General features: G+C 37.2%; 2 protein-coding genes across 3 annotated transcripts in view; one reads left to right on the top strand and one right to left on the bottom strand.

Annotated features, from left to right (window-relative positions):
- The window catches only part of LOC116304961 (polyunsaturated fatty acid 5-lipoxygenase-like), a 44,611-nt gene that overhangs the window by 3,215 nt on the left and 21,554 nt on the right, over positions 1-19,842 (top strand). The window contains exon 1 of one of the 2 annotated variants that reach the window (XM_089032398.1): positions 18,957-19,144. The exons of the other annotated variant lie outside the window; for it this stretch is intronic. Coding sequence (XP_088888524.1) covers positions 19,092-19,144 — 53 coding nt within the window. The 5' untranslated portion in view covers positions 18,957-19,091. Of the gene's footprint in view, positions 1-18,956; positions 19,145-19,842 lie in introns of those variants that run through there. 2 annotated transcript variants of the gene reach the window in all.
- Positions 7,753-9,519, bottom strand: LOC148909726 (zinc finger MYM-type protein 2-like). Its single transcript, XM_089033228.1, has 2 exons — positions 9,006-9,519; positions 7,753-8,916 (listed from the first exon to the last, which is right to left on the bottom strand). The coding sequence occupies exons 1-2, from the start codon at positions 9,440-9,442 to the stop codon at positions 7,947-7,949; spliced, it is 1,407 nt and encodes a 468-aa protein (XP_088889354.1). The 5' UTR covers positions 9,443-9,519; the 3' UTR covers positions 7,753-7,946.

Here is a 19,842-nt window from a genome sequence, read left to right as displayed (position 1 = left end):
GCTTACTTTTTGGGGTTTGCCGTTTTTTCGACTCTGCCCTGAATATGAATGTGCACGTCGAAAGCTTAGCAAATACAACAGGAAATTAAAATAGTAATTTGTTCAACTTTCTGGATTATTTTTACATTTATTTTCCAAAGCTTTCGACCTCTGTGGTCATCTTGAGGGCAGATGTGTACATTTGAACATAAAAAAAAGCACAAGAAAACGTTAGCAAACAGCGTAGAGCGCGTGCAGAAAATCAAACGATCAAGTAAATGTTATTATTGGATGATATTTTTAGAATAGATTCTAAAAATAGCATCAAAGTGTGCACATGATGGGGCACGGGGATTCTTTCTCTTAGTAGTTTGCAAAGCCAGCTAATCCAAATGCGCACGTGTGACGCTTTGTGAAAGGGATTCAGATTTACTTTACAGTAAATAAATTGAAACATTAGACATATAACCACATTTTGGTTTAAAAGAGTCTTTGAATTACATGAGATTAAAATCGTTTTGAATATAGTTTACTGTAAACGAACAAATTTCATAAAATGAGTTGAGTTGAATAAAATATGCCTACGTTTATAACTACTTTGAGCGGACTTACGTCAGTTTTACGTAAATTAAAGAACAGCTTTGCGCTAGCATTCGATTCAGGACAAGGGTAAAACAGACTTAATGGAACAATAAAACGCGTTTGTGAAATGTGCGTAAAGTCGTATTAAATCCGAAGTTTACTTTACCAAGGCGAGGACGTAAATTTGACTTAAACTACAAGGATAACTTACATTTACACATCACAAAATTCACGTAAATTAGAAAAATTAGCAACAAAAAAGTCATCGATTTCTCGCGTAAATGAATATAAAACGCGTTCTTAAATGACCGTAAAGTCGTTTAAATCCGAAATTTAGTTTACAAAAACGTGAGTGTAATTATGACTCAAACTACAAAATTATGAAAATACGCAACATTTACACCAAAAGTTCCACGTAATGTAGGAATAATCATCAACAAAAAGCATCAATTTCTTGCTTTATTAAAAAAAAAAAAAAACCAGCTACAACCGCGTGCCTTAAATTTACATACACAACAACTTCTTTTTATTTGGAATATATTTATTTATTTTTACCATAGTACTATAACATGTATTATTCTTATAGTTTCGTAATTACAATCCGAGAAATAAAAATACTAGTCAATGTTTAATAGTCAAATAGGCTTTAATGTAACAAGAAGCTTGGGACTATGTTTGTGAGTGTTTTTCATCAATTGCATGAATTCCATAGCTTGACTCGATTGAATCTAATGCTGAGTGAGACTAATGCGAATAAAGCAGCTTATCACTTAATTTTTTTATCTTTGATGTCTAGGAAATATTTACTTGAGGTTTACCAAGTGACTGCTAAGGTGCATGAAAAATGTGCTCACGTGCTTGCTTATCTTTTTTTCACCTGTGCTATTCAGAAGTCATTCTTTGATGGTTCACTCTTAATCATAATCAAAACTTGCTTCTCATTGGATGATTGGATCTCGATGTTTTCTAAATCTATGCCCATCTTTAACCAAATGCACGCACGGTTGGAATGACATCCCTACATTTTCGCCAATATATATATATTATAATCAACTCTTTTTTGTAGATTCAGTGTCATTAAAAGGAAATACCACTATACTTATTGTTTTTTTTCTCAAATGATTAGACTTTAAAAACATGTATGAACTACGAGTACTCTTACTACAATAACAAAACAAGTATACTTTTTTTGCTCGTTCGTCATGCTAGTTTTTGCTCGTTTTCCGGTAATTGTAGCTAGTAGATATAAAACACCGGTTCTGCACCACTTAAGTGAGGTTCCAGTGAGGTTCCAATCCTGCACCAGGTGGATCGTGGATCAACTCCCCCCCCCCCCCCCCCCCTCAGGATCCTTACAGAGGTGACGTCATGGCTATTCTTACTACCCCTGTTTTTAGTTGGCTGGATTGTATTATAGTTCTCGCGGCACCTGTTTGGATATTGTCCTTTTTAATGTTGAACAAAACAACAACATCACGATTTTCTATTTTGTTCTTGACTTGTAATTATGTACATAATTTATTTTAATCAAAGACAAAGAGACTTATTATTGAGAGATAAGTCTTCAAGCATGCTTTATTGTTCATCATATACTGTACAAACAAAGTCTGTGGAATACAGGCCATATATGTTGTTTTTTTTTCTTCTGTTATCAATAAATTTTGATCTCAGTTAGCTTAGAATTTTTCCCACTTGGGTATTGACTTTGCGACTGCTCTCAATCGTTCTGAACGTCGTGGAGGTTTTACTACATCTTTATATTTATGAGCATCTTGATAACTTATCCACTTGACTGGTTTTTCTTTACTTGGGGGTGGGTGGGTAAGAAATCTTGTGGGGGTGGTAGAGTCTGTGTTTTGGGAGTGCTGAAGGATGCAGTAGGAGAGGGTTGATCAAAACTAGAAGTGGGTTTTAATGGAGTAAGAGGAACCTCGGTCAAAGTTGAGGATCTCGCTCGACTGGGTTCGAAAGAAGGGGCCCTAATTTTCGACGTTAACCGCTCTAGAAATGAATGGGTCTTAGGTTTGGGCATTACATAGCCACTGTCGCTGGCGAGACTTGTTGAAGGAACGTTTTCTGGAGTCGTAAAACTAGGGGATGGCATTGAAAGACTCTCACTAGTCAAGGGCGGTAGCATGGTTTGCTGCTTGGGTCTGTATACAACAGTGCTTGGAAGTTGCTGTTGTAGATTAAGGTATCGATTGTAGAGTCTAGTGTATTCTTTGATCTTCCGTTCCGCGGGAACATTGGGTTCCACAAGAATGTTTTCCATCTGTTCCTTTAAATTCTGTATTGTTTTGAGTATGGGTGGTTGTAAATAACTTTGACGTTTGAAATAATTAGCCATGGGTGTCATAGGGGCAACATACTCTCCACCATACTGTGATAATGTTGTCGTAGGATTCGGCTGGAAAGCAGTCTGATCATTGGGGAAAACATTAGTTCTGAGTCTGCATTCTTCTGGTGTGTTTGGCTTCAGATCCACGAAAAGATATCCATAAGGGCGTTGTACAGCGACCTCGTACTTTTGAATGAACTGCTTTGTTTTGCCTGGATACATCTGCTTTCCCAAAGTCATCATTTGTAGTTTATCTCTTGGGGTTTTAAAAAGGACGAGGTACGCAGCATTCAGACTCAAGGTGTGCATAATTTTTCCTTGAAAGTAAAGATTTTGCACAAGAAAAATGACACTCAGGTTTCGATGATGAGATCCTTTGGTAAATAGGTTCATGATTATCTTATCATTGGACGTCTCTGTCATTTGGTCGTCAATCACAATCAAATTGTTGATCTTAGGGTTAAAATAATCATCTTCATCCAGGTCGAGCGGTATGCCTTTTACGAAATCGATCCCAGAAATGGTTTTCATGATGTGGTCGTAAGCAGATTGCCACTGAGCATCACTCCATACGATTCTCTGAGGCGGAGGACTAATGACTTGAGCTGCATACTCAAGCAAATTCTGAACCCAAACCGTTTTTCCGGAACCGGTCATCCCTGCCACAATGGCTGTGAAGGGATGGAGTAACTGAAACCTGTCACATTTCGTGTGATCTTCAACATTTTGAGGCAATGGGTACGGATTGAATCGATGACTGCTTTTTCGCATTTGTTCTTGACCCATCCAATACTTTTGTTGCGAATTGTCCAACTTATGAGTTCGACTTAAATGAGTGTATAAATTCTTTTGCTGCTTTTCGAAAATAGGACAGGACCGTGTCATCGTGCGTCTTTCGAAGAATGAGGCCATTTCCTATAGGGAGCGCTATTCATACGAATTCAGTGATTCTAGTCTACATAAGATTCTAGTGTAGATATAAGAACAATCTAGTAGAATCTAGTGTAGAGTCTAGTGTAGAATTAATCTAGTGTAGAATGTAGTGTAGAATCTAGCATAGTGTAGAATCTAGTGTAGAATCTAGTGTAGAATCTAGTGTAGAATCTAGTGTAGAATCTAGTGTAGAATCTAGTGTAGAATCTAGTGTAAAATCTAGTGTAGAATCTAGTGTAGAATCTAGTGTAGAATCTAGTGTAGAATCTAGTGTAGAATCTAGTGTAGAATCTAGTGTAGAATCTAGTGTAGAATCTAGTGTAGAATCTAGTATAGATAGTAAGCAGCCAGTTGTATAATAAATACGGTGGTTCTTTCCGTTGCCATTGTCATTTGAACAAACCATCCCGAGAGAAAACATGTCTGTCTTACTTCGTGATAACTTTGGCTATTTACATCTTTTGACTAAATGCCCAGAGCATCAGAGGAAAGTTTTGCTTGATACAACACTCTCGACCAAGTTCATGTAATGTGTGAGGTCTGCCATAATTTATTGAAAGGAGTTATTCCAGTTTCTAACTCTAAAAAAGAAGCACTAAAACCTCATGCTAAGGACATCAGGGCGTTAGCTGACTTATCAGTACCGTTCAAAACAAAGAAAACAATTTTGGCGGGTGATCGTTGTGATCATCATGAAGATGGAAGATTTAAGTTTATTTTTGGTATTAAAAACCCTGTACGCGCCCTAGAGCCTCATTCTACCCTATTCCGAGGCGCAGCCGAGGACTGGAACTAATTGCGCGGACTTGAAATCCCGTCCAGTCCGATATTGGAGGCTTTGAAATGACTTCTCATCTCATTAATTATTCGACTTGGAGTAACTGGAACAAAATTAATTCAATCCTAGGACTGAATTAATTTTGTTCCAGTTACTCCAGACTGAATGCATTCCTTTCACAGCACTTTACCAGGTTTCAAGTAACATCATGTGACCCAAAAATAGACCATTGATTGGCTGGTTTACTAATGAATTATTAATGAGCATGAGAAGACAACTTGAAAAGGTCTCCCCCGTTTCCAACACACTGTAGAAATACGAAGGAGGCATACTGAATCCTACCCAATGACTTTCTTTGAATTGTCCCATTCTCAGTGACGTAGGTCCATTTGTTGGGGTTGTAAGAGTCGTCGGTAACAGGCCAGGAGGATTGTGAAAAGTCCATCATGTAGTAAGGATTCTCGTCTTTTTCGTTTCTTGATATTTTTAGAAAAATCTAATAACCGCTAATGGAGAAACACTCTTGAAGACGGATGTCCTGTGACTGATAGGTCTTCAGGGAAGAGATCTGTTCTTATTCGATGTAACGCCCAAACCTAAGACCCCTTCATTTCTAGAGCGGTTAACGTCGAAAATTAGGACCCCTTCTTTCGAACCCAGTCGAGCGAAATCCTCAACTTTGACCGAGGTTCCTCTTACTCCATTAAAACATCGCCAACTATTCCGGTCATGCGCCCGCGTTCAAATGCAGCGGTGTCGCTTGAAAGTGTTAAGCGAGCGAAGTCAGATTTTACAAAGAAATGTATAGAGAGTCAAGATAGTTTTCAATTTATAAATTTCTGTTCAAACAGTTTTCCACTTGCCGGGGTAGAAGAACAATATATAACATTAAAGCATTTGATTTTTACCAAACATACTTTAATTTGTTTGGAAAAACCTTTTCGTCTCCATAGTTAGATTTTAACAGCATTCTTGCCATATGTGCTTTTTTAATTGCAAGAAAAACACAAAAGGTCAAATATTATAAACAGGATTTCTCAAAATCAGAACTAGTTATCTCATTTGCCGGGGTCGATCCTTAAAATACACACATTCTAAATTACTGATGTCGAATCTGTGGTCGATTGAACGAATTTATACTTTTCGTTTTTTACTTTCAAAAAGCTCCGATTTGAGACGAAAATTTGTGAGATCCTTCTTCAAGAATAGGCATTTTGTGAAGCAAAAACCTTGAAAATTATTCGCAAAATACGGCATGTTTGGTACCAAAATAAAGCTTGAATCCTCTCGTTTGCCATCGTTTGTAATAGGATACCTATCAAAGCACAGGAATACCGTAGCAAAAGGTTTTGTTTCTCTAAGTCCGGGCCTGAGAGAGCTTGGGCTTCCTGTGGTTTTTATTTTATACATGATATCCGCTGACTTGGCGAGCGGCGCATGGCCGGAATAGTTGCCGATGACCCACTACTAGTTTTGTTCAACCCTCTCCTACTGCATCCTTCAGCACTCCCAAAGCACAGACTCTACCATCCCCACCAGATTTCTTACCCACTCCACCACCAAATAAAGAAAAACCAGTCAAGTGGATAAGTTATCAAGATGCTCATAAATATAAAGATGTAGTAAAACCTCCACGACGTTCAGAACGATTGAGAGCAGACGTAAAGTCAATACCCAAGTGGGAAGAAGTCTAAGCAAGCTGAGATCAAAATTTATTGATAACAGAAGAAAAAAAACAACATATATGGCCTGTATTCCACAGACTTTGTTTGTACAGTATATGATGAACAATAAAGCATGTTTGAAGACTTATCTCTCAATAATAAGTCTCTTTGTCTTTGATTAAAATAAATTATGTACATAATTACAAGTCAAGAACAAAATAGAAAATCGTGATGTTGTTGTTTTGTTCAACATTAAAAAGGACAATATCCAAACAGGTGCCGCGAGAACTATAATACAATCCAGCCAACTAAAAACAGGGGTAGTAAGAATAGCCATGACGTCACCTCTGTAAGGATCCTGAGGAGGGGGGGTTGATCCACGATCCACCTGGTGCAGGATTGGAACCTCACTGGAACCTCACTTAAGTGGTGTAGAACCGGTGTTTCATATCTACTGTAGCTGTTATCTACAAATAAACAAAATAAACAAAATAGAAAATGTCCTAACTTCTATCTGCACACTTTTCTTCCATGATTTCTTCCATGATTTTTTGTTTCGTTTTTACAATTTTACAAAAAAAAAAAAAAAAAAAGTTAATTGAAAAGCTCGTTAAATAAAGTCGTCTTGGTCCTAGTGACGTGTAATTTGAAAGCTCGTCCAATCAGAAACGCGATGTACACCTGACGAGCGACACTTTTAGCGTTACGCACAGGGTTCCCATGCGATGATCACGAAAACTGGGTTGGATAGTTTACCACATTCTATACCTATGGTGCTCCGCGGGAGCTCCGCTATCATTGATTTATCGTTAATATTTTAATATTTTAATTGTGAGGACACTTCTGTAAACCACTGATTGTGACAGTGGATGACTCAATAAGGATGATTTATTATTAATGTCCATGGCAAAGTTTTAAGCCTTCGTTCTTGAAATAAACTATCGAAACGAATTACGCGTTGCCTACACAACGCAAAATTTCCATTGGCTGGATGATATATATATTTAGGCACTGCCTAAAAGCGGAGCTCCCGATACGAAATTAGGGAGCCAGGGAGCCCAATTTGAATGAATCTGAAAGGTAAAAATAAGATCGGGAAAAAAATCGTCAATTATTTTTATTCGAGATGAAGATAACGTATCCCATAATAAAAACCATGCATTGAAATCGAATCAAAATGCAGTACATTGTTTTTTATGCGCGATTATACCTTCTCATACTCATTAATTATTCATGAGGTAACTAGCCAATCGATTACCTCGTACCTGGTCACATGATGTATCTTGAAACTAGGTCAAGTGTCTTAAAGCCGGGGAGGGTTTTGATATCAGCAGGGAAGAGGTGGGGCTGATGAATTGGAACAAAAGAAATTAATTCAGTCCAAGGACTGGATCAAAATTAATTCAGTCCAAGGACTGGAACAAAATTAATTCAGTCCAAGCATTGAATCAAGTCAATATATAGAAAGATGAAAACAGAAAATTTAATTCATCAAGCATTTATTTCAGAAGTTATTACCAATAAACTATAATCAATAATAGTTGCAAATATACTCAACACTTCGTTTAACAACTTACTTAGATATTAATGAAATTTCAAAACAATTTGCTATCGTAAACTTAGCATTTTCTATAAGTATAAATATAAGTTTTAGCATTCATTCAAGCGCAAGCTAGATTTTGAACTGGTTGATTGTAACATTACAGTTGCCAGATATATTGATAGGCCCGTCAGAAGAAAAGCTCCAAAAATTAGAACATGTATTTTCATTTAACTGAGCTTCGTGCTCATAACCAGTGATATCATTAAATATAGATTTTAATTCATTGATATCAAATACAGGCATTTCTATATCATTCTTAATTTCACTTCCCTTAATTTCATTCTTTGACTCAGATGAAACCTGTTTTGGCTGAGCTGGTGGGTTCAAAATGTTAGAAACTTTTTGCTCCTGCTCCTTGCTACTTTTTTCATATGCCAAAAGAGCATCACTAACGTGACCACTTCTGCTTCTTATAAGCTTTTCGTCAACACTTGCATTAAACAGTTTGCTAACACATGTAACGCGAAGACTATGGCTAGTTTTCCTTTTACTGCCAATTGCCAAGCACAAACTAGGAAGAATTTCATTGAGAGTATGAATTCCTACAACACAGTTTTTGTACGCAAATTTTCCGTCCTTATATGGCTGAAAATAGAAACCTTTTGCTTTAACACGAAGATTGTTTACGAGGTCAAAATACCGATTATAAATCTTAACCAAGCAACGCTCGTGGCTCTCATTGCCCTTTTCGTGGCAAACATGTTTAATCACTCTCGCTTTCTTTTTCAAATCTGCTATGCCACCATGAAATGTTTTGGAAGAATTTTCACGATAAATTATGGTATTATCGCCTTCTATTTCGATATCGCTAATCCTTAATTGCCTATGTTCTTGAGAACGCATGCCAAATAGTTTACCATTATAAAAGTACACTGTATTAAGCAAAATCTTAGCTGTTGACTGGCCTAGTACTCCTTTCCTCCACATCGTCTCTTCCTCTTCTTCTGTAATCACCTCTTTTTCTTCCTTTCTATTAGTAACCCCTTCGGCGTGGACACTTTTCATCTCTGCATCCAGAATTTTTCTCAGTCCAGAAAAACTAAAAGAAAAACGTTCAGTTAGAATAATATAAGGTTTTATTCATGTGCAAAGTAAAGCAAATAAACAGAAAGTTTCTAATTAACTCACCACATGTTAGACTTGTCAAGCATATTGACGTCGTTTCGGTTTTTCGACTCTAGGTGGCGTTTAAGGCTAGCGATAAGCTGATAAAGCGTACGAGCAGGACATGGCGAACCTTTCTTGTTTGCTGCTTCTTCAACAAATTTGCCAAGCCAGAAGTTTAGGGATGGAACTGTCATAGTTTCCCATGCCTCAATATCCAAATTTTGAATGCTCTCTAGCGAGACATCCATGGAGGTAGACTCCAAACTTGCCACTTTGTTTTCTCTACTTTGCCTCCATTCTTCAAAAATATTTACAGCCCAGTTATTCTTGTAACGGGTTGAAATTGGCACAGCTTTTTGCAAAAGTTCTTCTTCTTGGGCTTGACTTTTCACTTTTCGAAAGCGTTTTAAAGGTAGAAGCTCCGCTTCTTCATCGCTGTCTCTTTGACGAGAAGCCATGTTGAAATGAATACATTCAGAGAAAAATAACTGCTATTTGCATAAGTAATTCAGATAGCATTTATCTTAAGAAATCCCAAAGGATGAAAGCAAAATGAAACCATTACAAAACAAAAGATTGTCATTATTACAACTAGGTGAATGGAGCGAAGATCATATACAATGAAATAAATACAAGATAAAAACAACATCCCTCCCGAATAATTAATGAGTATGAGAAGTCATTTCAAATCCTCCAAATCGGACTGGACGGGATTTCAAAGTCCTTGCAATTAGTTCCAGTCCTCGGCTTCGCCTCGGACTGGAACTAATTGCGCGGACTTGAAATCCCGTCCTGTCCTCATTGTCGGATTTGAAATATTACATCCCACTTAGTAATTTTGAACACAACACACCACCAGCCACCCCACGGGCTATTTTTATTCTTTCATGAAGATTCTTCGACAACGTTTTTTTGCCATGGCCGGCATTTTTAAGCTTTAAATTCCTGTTTAATTTTACTTTAAAAAACGAAAGATAACTACAGACAATCCAACAAAATATCAGGTTTAGTGAAATTTACCTTGGATGTCTTTCATTGAAATCGAAATTTTGGAGATTCCCGATTCTTGTAGGACAAATCAGGACTATAAAACAGACTTGAAAACTGGTTAAGGTGAGAAAAAACTAAAGCTTACTTGCGTCTTTCACATAACGATGTTTGAAAAACCATAAGAATTTTGATGTTTTTATATTAAATGTATTTTTACCGCAATGAAAATAAAAAAATAACAAATGCTTTGGTAGCATCAGAGAGAAAATTGCCTGGAGATCATCAACTAACTAAACTTGAGAAATGAAGGCCCTGAACATTTAAAACCAAATGTGTCATCAGTTAAAAGGAAAAAGTTTTCTTAATTACTTCATTTTAATAATTTTATTCCTTTCATATGAGAATTAACTACTTTTCGAGAAGCTTTAAAACTAAGCTTTACTAAATTTTGAGATTCGATTTTACCAGTTTTCATGTGTGTTTTCGTGAGAAGGATACGAAAATCACGAACGACAAAAGTTTTCGAAAAGCAATGTTTACATTCAGTATTAAACTTGACACGAATTACTGAGACAAAATAGAAAATAATGCAAAATACACAATGACTAATTTCTTTGTCAATAAATTGGCATCTGTAAATGTTTTTGAACATTTTTTAGCTTGGTTATAAAGTGAAAGACAAGGTCTTTATACAATATCATCTCTCAACAACACAAATTTAAGCTCATTTGTATAATCATTGGCTAGCTCGAACAACTTAATAAAAAGTTGAATGTTTGGTGTAATTTTACATTTCATTCAATATATAAATAAATTATCTGTAGAAAGATATAAAATTATTGAATGAAAGTCTTCACTTTGTTTTGCCGATGGGACCCGCGATAGGAGGCAAACAAAGCTAAATTTTTCTTGAACGAAAAACATATGATAGTTGCTTAAAAACAACCGAGTTGTTAATGATTTACAAAGCTAAACAAAGGACGAATATTTTTTAATCCAGCATTAAAATAAATTAAGCTTATCTATAGAAATATTAAAAGTTTTGAGGGAAAGTCTTTTTGATAAACGAAGTCCCGCCTGGATTTGCGTTTTCTCTCTCTCTCTGCTTGCCGCTTTTCTTTGGTGAGATTCCTTCGTCTTTGCCTTTCTTTTTCACGCCTTCAGAGTTTTTCCTCTTCCGAAAAAACTCTATTACTTGTGGCCTTTCTTTTGGCTTCATTCTCCTCTGAGCTTTCTTTCGACATATCGATTTCGGAAAGGGGTTCAATCGTAAATAGAAATAGAAATAGAAATAGAAATAGAAATAGAAATAGAAATAGAAATAGAAATAGAAATAGAAATAGAAATAGAAATAGAAATAGAAATAGAAATAGAAATAGAAATAGAAATAGAAATAGAAATAGAAATAGCCCTAGCGAACTAAGCCCTAGCCATCTAGACCTCGCCTCGCACCTACGCCCTCGCCCTACCCCTCGCCCTCGCCCTCGCCCTCGCCCTCGCTCGACCCTCGCCCTCGCCCTCGCCTCGCCCTCGCCCTCCCCTCGCCCTCGCCCTCGCCCTCGCCTCGCCCTCGCCCTCGCCCTCGCCCTCGCCCTCGCCCTCGCCCTCGCCATCGCCCTCGCCCTCGCCCTCGCCCTCGCCCTCCCTCGCCCTCGCCTCGCCCTCGCCCTCGCCCTCTCCCTCGCCCTCGCCCTCGCCCTCGCCCTCGCCCTCGCCTCGCCCTCGCCCTCGCCCTCGCCCTCGGCCCTAGCCCTCGCCCTCGCCCTCGCCCTCGCCCTCGCCCTCGCCCTCGCCCTCGCCCTCGCCCTCGCCCTCGCCTCGCCCTCGCCCTCGCCCTCGCCCTCGCCCTCGCCCTCGCCCTCGCCCTCGCCTCCCTCGCCCTCGCCCTCGCCCTCGCCCTCGCCCTCGCCCTCGCCCTCGCCCTCGCCCTCGCCCTCGCCCTCGCCCTCGCCCTCGCCCTCGCCCTCGCCCTCGCCTCCCTCGCCCTCGCCCTCGCCCTCGCCCTCGCCCTCGCCCTCGCCCTCGCCCTCGCCCTCGCCCTCGCCCTCGCCCTCGCCCTCGCCCTCGCCCTCGCCCTCGCCCTCGCCCTCCCTCGCCTCGCCCTCGCCCTCGCCCTCGCCCTCGCCCTCGCCCTCGCCCTCGCCCTCGCCCTCGCCCTCGCCCTCGCCCTCGCCCTCCCTCGCCCTCGCCCTCGCCCTCGCCCTCGCCCTCGCCCTCGCCCTCGCCCTCGCCCTCGCCCTCGCCCTCGCCCTCTGCCACTCCATCGCCCTAGCCCCTCGCCCTCAGACCTCGCCCTCCCTCAGGCCTCGAAATAGGAAATAGAAATATAGCAACAGGCAAAGGCAAAGGCAAGCAAGGCAAAGGCAAAGGCCAAAGGCAAAGGCAATTTATTGTCACCGTGTAAATCAGTTTTACATTGGCTTAAAAGACAATAAACTGAACTAAACAATATAAAGATAACAAAGATTACAAATTGTTATTTATCGAGAATCTTAAACTTTGTGGCCACCCAACGCATTAATGAAGGTTTTTCGTTTTTCAAAACTTTCAAAAACAAATTTTGCTATTGCTATACACTTTCGATTGGTAATGGGTGGTCACTTATTCTAAGTCTTGTTAAATGTATTCTGTGTTTGATATTGCTGACTTCTCTAAGGTATTCCTCTTGCTTGTAATCTATTTTAAAGCACCTATATGTTTCTAATTTGTTCTTTTGGGAGCCCTTTCTTCCACTGTCACAGTGTATTTTTCCAACCAAATTTGAATTTCCTGATCGTCAAGTCTTTCTTTACATTGTTTAAAAATTGTTTCCAAGTGATTGTCTGTAAAGTCATATTTGTAATTCTGTTGCCAAATGAAACTAAATCCTAGATCATTTATAATCGTTTTTAATTTCTCTGTCCAGTTTGTATCACAGGCATTTTCTCGTCCACCTTCCCCCCCCCCCCAACGGGTTTAAATAATGACCGCTCCCTAATTATCTGACTTTCCAGAGCCTACGATTTGGCTGACGAGTAGGGTCTGGGTACGTGAATAGGTTGAAGGACGTGTGGTGGCTAAGGGAGATCATTGTATTTCTCTGTAATTTGGTAGTGTTAATTTGAATGATCAAAAAGTGTTTCTATATAGCCATATGTCAAAAACATGGCCATTTACTTTGCTTTATACCACTCGTTCAATGGGGTTATTTTTTTCTGGAACCATAAAGATTTTTCACGTACACAATCAGTCTCTCGATCGATATGGAAATTGCTAATTTTTGATTTGAATTGGTTCATGTGATCAATTACACGTGGCCTAACCTGGTGATACTAATTTTGCATGCGAAATGCACTTCTGTAATCGTATGTTATTTTACGTTAGCCTTTAAAATTTGGTTAGCTGCAAAGCATGATTTCTTACAGTTTTTTTGTTTTATTGAACTAGGCATTTTTCAGCTTTCCTTAAAGACCTTTACAGACAGTTAAGACAGAAACGGTACCACTAAATAAGATCCTTATGTTATTTAATAAGTACGAGGTACGATGAAATAATCACATATCAGGCGAATAGCCTAAAGCTCTTCACATATCACAGTCTAATTGCTAAGCAACCAAGGTCAGGAGAAAAAAGAAGAAATATATATTAAAAAAAAAAAAAAAACAGCAAAAAAACAAAAAACAACAACAAAAAAAAAAACAACAACAACAAAAAACAACAAAAAAAAAAAAACACAGACGAAATTATTTTTGTTCAAAACTAACCATAAACAAAATTGGCTAAAACTAAGAGGTTTCTTGTGTAAATTCCTTTTAGATATTCTTGAGGAGACTCTGTTCTTTGTTCGTTCCATCCTTTAATAAAGGAGCCGTCTCATCCAGGATGCATTGCGCGCCTCTATTATTATTTACATACGGGAATCGAAAAAGAGAGCTGTCAAACACACACGTGTCCACGAGCTGTGTTGTTGCTACTAAAACTACTAGACAGGGAAACTCATAAATTCTTCACCTTAAACTTGGATAAAAGTTTAAAAATACCTAGCTATGTCCGTCAATGCATATGGGTCGCCAATAGCGTATATTTCCGAGTCGGAAGAACTCGACACCGATTCAAAAGACGATTTTACTAAATGATATGAACATAAATTACTTCTTTGATCACTTGATTTCGGGTGTCGCTACTTCGATCGGAGATAAGGCTAAGAGATTTGGAGATAAAGTTCGTCTCGTGGATACCGGAGTGGACCACAATTGTTTACGCGTCCTCAGCGGTTCTTTGTAGGGAAAAATAAATAAGATACGCTTATTGAAATAAATTTCTAGTTTTACAAAATATTTTTCATCGTCTCGAATAACGCTAACAAGTTCTTTTGCGTTTTCTGCCACTAGCGACGCCACCAGCTTCCTCCTGATCCGTTTCCTCGACGTTCACACGATGAAGCAAAACTTCGGCGAGGTCGCTATTATTTAGAGCCGATAGCCCCGTTTTCTCTTTCCGTTCCTTCCACGTTTTGTAGGTAGAATTTTTAAAAGTTATATGCTTCGTGCCTTCTTTCCGCCGTGGACGACCGCGAACCGGTATACTCGAAGACATTGACAAGTTTGTGATCACTCAAGAAAAAGATAAAAATTTACATGACAAAACCAAGAGATATACAAAATAACTTCAGGGAACCAACACACGATAAATGAACAACACCAACGAGATCAAATTTTGGGTGTGAATAACACGATGTTTAAGATTTGAAGTGGATTTGGTAGTAATTTAAAATACTCTTGGTTTCGATGTCGTCGAAAATGGCGAATCCGGTCACAATTTGCAAAGGGAATAGCGCAATGCATCCTGGGTGAGACGGCTCCTTTAAGTTTCTAAGTGCTTTTTTCCCTTATGCGATGAATCAGGCTTATATTTAGTCTAATGACAAGAAGAAAAAAATTCTACAAACACACACTCTGAAAGCAATTCTGAAAGCTGGGAATTATATTTGATGCAAAAAATATTGTAAATTGAGTGATAAAATGCGATGAAATTCAACGAAAACACTAAATTCAATCAAGTGATCGTCATCCTGCTGGATAATATCAGTCTATGATCAATGAGATGTCAAGCAATTTAAAACATTCACGGCAAACAAACTCTTGTAAAAAAAAGTTTATTGAAAGCTGTACGTAGCTGTGCCTTATTCAGTAAAATAATCCGACCTCGAGGGGATCATTAGGAGGAGAATTCAGGACTTCGAGAATTCGAGTAGGACCTGGTCGACGTAGATAAACCGTGAAACCATCTGGAACCATAAAGTTTTTCATGTACATAATCAGTCTCTCGATCGATATGGAAATTGCTAATTTTTGATTTGAATCGGTTCATGTGATCAATTACACGTGGCCTAACCTTGTGATACTAATTTCGCATGCAGAATGCAGTATGTTATCTTACGTTGGCCCGTTTAAAATTTGGTTAGCTGCAAAGCTTGATTTCTTACAGTTTTTTTGTTTTATTGAACTAGGCATTTTTCAGTTTTCCTTACCTTTACAGAAAGTTAGACAGAATAAGTAACACTAAATACGATCCTTATGTTATTTGATAAGTACGAAGTACGATGAAATAATCACATATCAGGCGAATAGCCTAAAGCTCTTCACATCTCACAGTCTAATTGTTAAGCAATCAAGGTCAGGAGAAAAAAGAAGAAATATATATATATATACATAAAAAAAAAACAACAACAACAGCAAAAAAAAAAAAAAAAACAAAAAAAAAACCAAAAAAACAAAAAAACAAAAAAAAAAAAAAAAAAAACAGACGAAATTATTTTTTGTTTAAAACTAACCATAAACAAAATTGCCTATAACTAAGAGGTTTCTTGTGTAGATTCCTTTTAGATATTCATGAGGAGACTCTGTTCTCTGTTCTTTCCATCCTTTATTAAGTTTGTAATGCTTTTTTCCCTTATGTGATGAATCAGGCTTATATTTAGTCTAATGACAAGAAAAAAATTTTTTCTACAAACACACACTCTGAAAGCAATTCTGAAAGCTGGGAATTATATTTGATGCAAAAAAATATTGTAAATTGAGTGAAAAAATGCAATGAAATTCACCAAAAAAACTCAATTCAAGCAAGTGATCGTCATCCTGCTGGATAATATCAGTCTATGATCAATGAGATGTCCAACACTCTCTACAAACAAACTCTTGTAAAAAAAATCTTCTTTTTTGAAAGCTGTACGTAGCTGTGCCTTATTCAGTAAAATAATCCGACCTCGAGGGAATCATTAGGGACGAGAATTCAGGACTTCGAGAATTCGAGTAGGACCTGGTCGACGTAGATAAACCATTTCAATCAATAATATGTCGAAAACAGGACGAGTGATCACGAAAATAGTCAGTAGCTGTAGACGAGAACGCCTATGTCGCCGCGAAAATATATCGAAGAAACATCGGACAACGTCGCTTTTCGTCGTCGTTGATTCCGTTTAGTACTAGTCTTGTGATTAAATATATTGTTGATTTCTCGTTTAACTCCGAATACAGTATTATACCAAAAGCCGGTAAGTTGTTGACTGACTTACGGACGGACTTACGCTCTTCATGGCATAATAAGTACGCTTCCAAAAAAAGGCAGTATAACACAAATAAAGTTGGTGAGGTTTTGTTTTATGCATGCTGCATCTTCCAGCTGGATTGACCTTCAGAACAAACTCACGGTCAACCAATCAGAATTGAGGTATTGGAAAAAATTGCCCATACATTTGAAATATTTGCCCTTTTCGCTCTTTTTCCTCTCTTTCCAAAGCAAAAGGCTGTTCTTAAAAATAAAGTTATATAGCACAAGTAAACTGCGTGAAAAAACATCCTAAATGACCCGCAAATCTTCTGTTCTTTCGCTAACTAGTATTTAGCGTGTGTTTAGAGGCTACGAAACCTAAGTAACCATAAGAGGCGAATGTATAGGCCAACAGATAGTATGAGCTTATAAAATCAGCAAAAATACGGTTTTTATTTTTAACAAATTCCTATGAATTATATACCAACATGTTCAGGAAAGCCCGGGGTTTTCAAATCCACTTCTGTTTTTTTTTTGTTTGTTTGTTTTTTTGGCAGGTTCTGTTTTATATGAAGGAGAGACGACTTTCTAGCTTGACCCCGGTTATATCATGCATTTTCTCTTAGTAAAATACGTCCAATAGCGTACATTCAACTCAAAACGTACGGTGGCTTTTTTCTCAATAGAATTCAATCTAAACCATATGATTCAGTCCGTGAATAGTTGAATTAACTGAATCCATTTCTGTTTTTTGCCTAGATAGTCATTATTTTGAGAAAAGATCCAAAAACCGTGTTTTTGAGACATAATTTGTATGGGCTTACATGAGGTGGCGTGAGTTTGAAGTCGTAGCTGACCTAGTAATGTTAACAGATTTTTTCTGATGTTCAACATTTTATTTTCATTAGCATTTGCCATGATTCTGCCAAGAGAGCCCATGGAATACGAATTATTCATTCATTAAATTGATCGTAAACGCTAGTCGAACTCATGACGGAATTCCATTTCAACCGATTTAAGTGCCCGCCCAGAAAATATTAAGCAAAACTAGTCGACCCATAATTCCTTTCGGCGAACGTGGTCAACTTGCGATCGGCTGGTTATATCTCGTATGTTACTTACTAACAATCGGGAGAAAACTAAATACCTTGAGACCTATAGACAACTAAGGACTGCCCAATTCAACTTTCCTTCTCCAACCCCCCTCCCCGTAGCAATATTGAATGGACAAATTTTGATGGCGGGGAGGATAGTTTATTTTTCTAATGTCAAATTTCACAGCAAACTGTCACAAAATGAATCCATGTGCTTACAAATTATTGGTCTCGTTATTTTATTCGCCGATTGAAGCTTTAAATGTATTAAAACCATATGTAAATGATCTCACGACAGATGAATTCATGAAGGAAAAACGTGAAGACTAAGTTTGGTAAAATGTTATACTGTTGTGACCGGCTGATTGAAAATGCCATGTTGCCTCAAGCTTGAAAATCCTCAATAGAATGATTAAGAGTATACAAAGCCTTGTTTTGTTACTGAATATCGGCTATAACCTTTTGTTGGCCTGATTAGTTTTTTCCCTCTCTCTCTAGGTGGTTTACGTATGAAATTAATTTCATAAAAATAACAAATACCATTTTAAAAAATATATCACCAGAAAACGATTTATTTTGTGATTGTTTAAACATATGAATGGCAGAATGTCGTCAGTTGAGTTATTCGGGTTTGAAAGAGAATGCAAAACAATTATAAAAATAAATACCCAATGGTGGCTAGGGGAATAAAAAAAAATCGAAGATAATGAACAAAAAAAAAAAAAAAAAGAAAAGAAAAAAAGAAAAAAGAAAAAAGAAAAAAGAAAAAAGAAAAAAGAAAAAAGAAAAAAGAAAAAAGAAAAAAGAGAAAAGAAAAAAGAAAAAAGAAAAAAGAAAAAAGAAAAAAGAAAAAAGAAAAAAGAAAAAAGAAAAAAGAAAAAAGAAAAAAGAAAAAAGAAAAAAGAAAAAAGAAAAAAGAAAAAAGAAAAAAAATAATAAAAGAAAATGTAAACATACATTTCTTATTTTCATTTTTATTTTCCACGTGGATGTTAAGCTATTTTAAAGTTGTAATAATTTTGCATAATTTCAATGACAATTGCGAAACTGATTTTATCAGTTAAGTGATAATATTCAATAGCAGTCTTACAGACCATCCTAATTTTTACTTCATTACAACAAATATTAAAATAATAATAATAATAATAGACACCAATTCGAAAAGAAATATATACACGAAAACAATAAAGAAAAAAAGAAATATATCTTGTAAAAATAAATAGCTGAAACTAGGGTAACCTATCTTTTCTAATGGATTCTACTTCACATGAATTATTAATGAATAAATTAGCATGAATCAAAAAGTGAGATATGAGAACGTACTTATGTTTGACTTGCTCACTATTGGAGAATACGTGTACGAGATAGTCGCTGGTCTGCTTCTGCTGGAAACAAGAAACGCACCATTTGGTAATTTAAAAAAATAATAACACAAGCGACACGATTCTTTTGATTCGGCTAGGGTCTTTAAGATTATTGATTATCAAGCCCAAAAATGAAGATTTGGTTGCTGTTGGTGGTATTGAGTTTTGCATTGCTTGATTCATGGTAGGTTTGCATATGGTAGCTAAAAGATGACTGAAGATATTTTTTTCTCCTTTTCCTTCATGAACTACTTTTAAATGTCTTTGTTTTTCGTATTTCTCTTTCTATTTTTTCTCCGTTTTCATAATGTTCTTTTTCTTTCCTTTTGTAATAGTTCCTGTTTTTTTTTCGTTTTCATTCTTTTTCTAAAAAATATGTTCTTTTCGCGAATTTCTGTGTCTTTAAAAGTTATAAAATATTACAAAATGTCAAACCGACAACATTGTAAAAATGGATTGGTTGAATCAACCCTGAAAAAAGTTTTAAAAAGTGGATCTGTGGTAATCAATTGCTAATGGCTGTAATGACCATTTATCAATTGGTAGTTTTTTTATGGCGGTAAAAAAAAACACATTAGCAAATGGTTGCTATAACCAATAGTCACGGTGATAAAATACACCATAAATAATTGGTTATATAACCAATCTATAGTATCTTCTACAACACTATAATAGGTTATTTTAACCTATATAGAATTGTACCATGGGTTGGTCTGTGGTAATCAATTTCAAATGGTTATAAACTGTGCGGTTGTTTCTGTTGTAGTCGCTCAGATCGTGTAGAATCAAGATGTTTATTTCAAGCCACTGTTATAACTACTCAAGTACAATAAGTAGTGTCTATGATTATATAATGATAACATTGGGATCATATAACATTAC

This window comes from Actinia tenebrosa, unplaced genomic scaffold (assembly GCF_029948245.1).
Source record: "Actinia tenebrosa isolate PJP-AT-01 unplaced genomic scaffold, QUT_ActTen_1.0 PGA_scaffold1__47_contigs__length_23844297, whole genome shotgun sequence".
Classification (NCBI taxonomy): domain Eukaryota; kingdom Metazoa; phylum Cnidaria; class Anthozoa; order Actiniaria; family Actiniidae; genus Actinia; species Actinia tenebrosa.
Note: the sequence above shows the minus strand (reverse complement) of the source record. Positions and strands in the feature narration are given on the sequence as shown.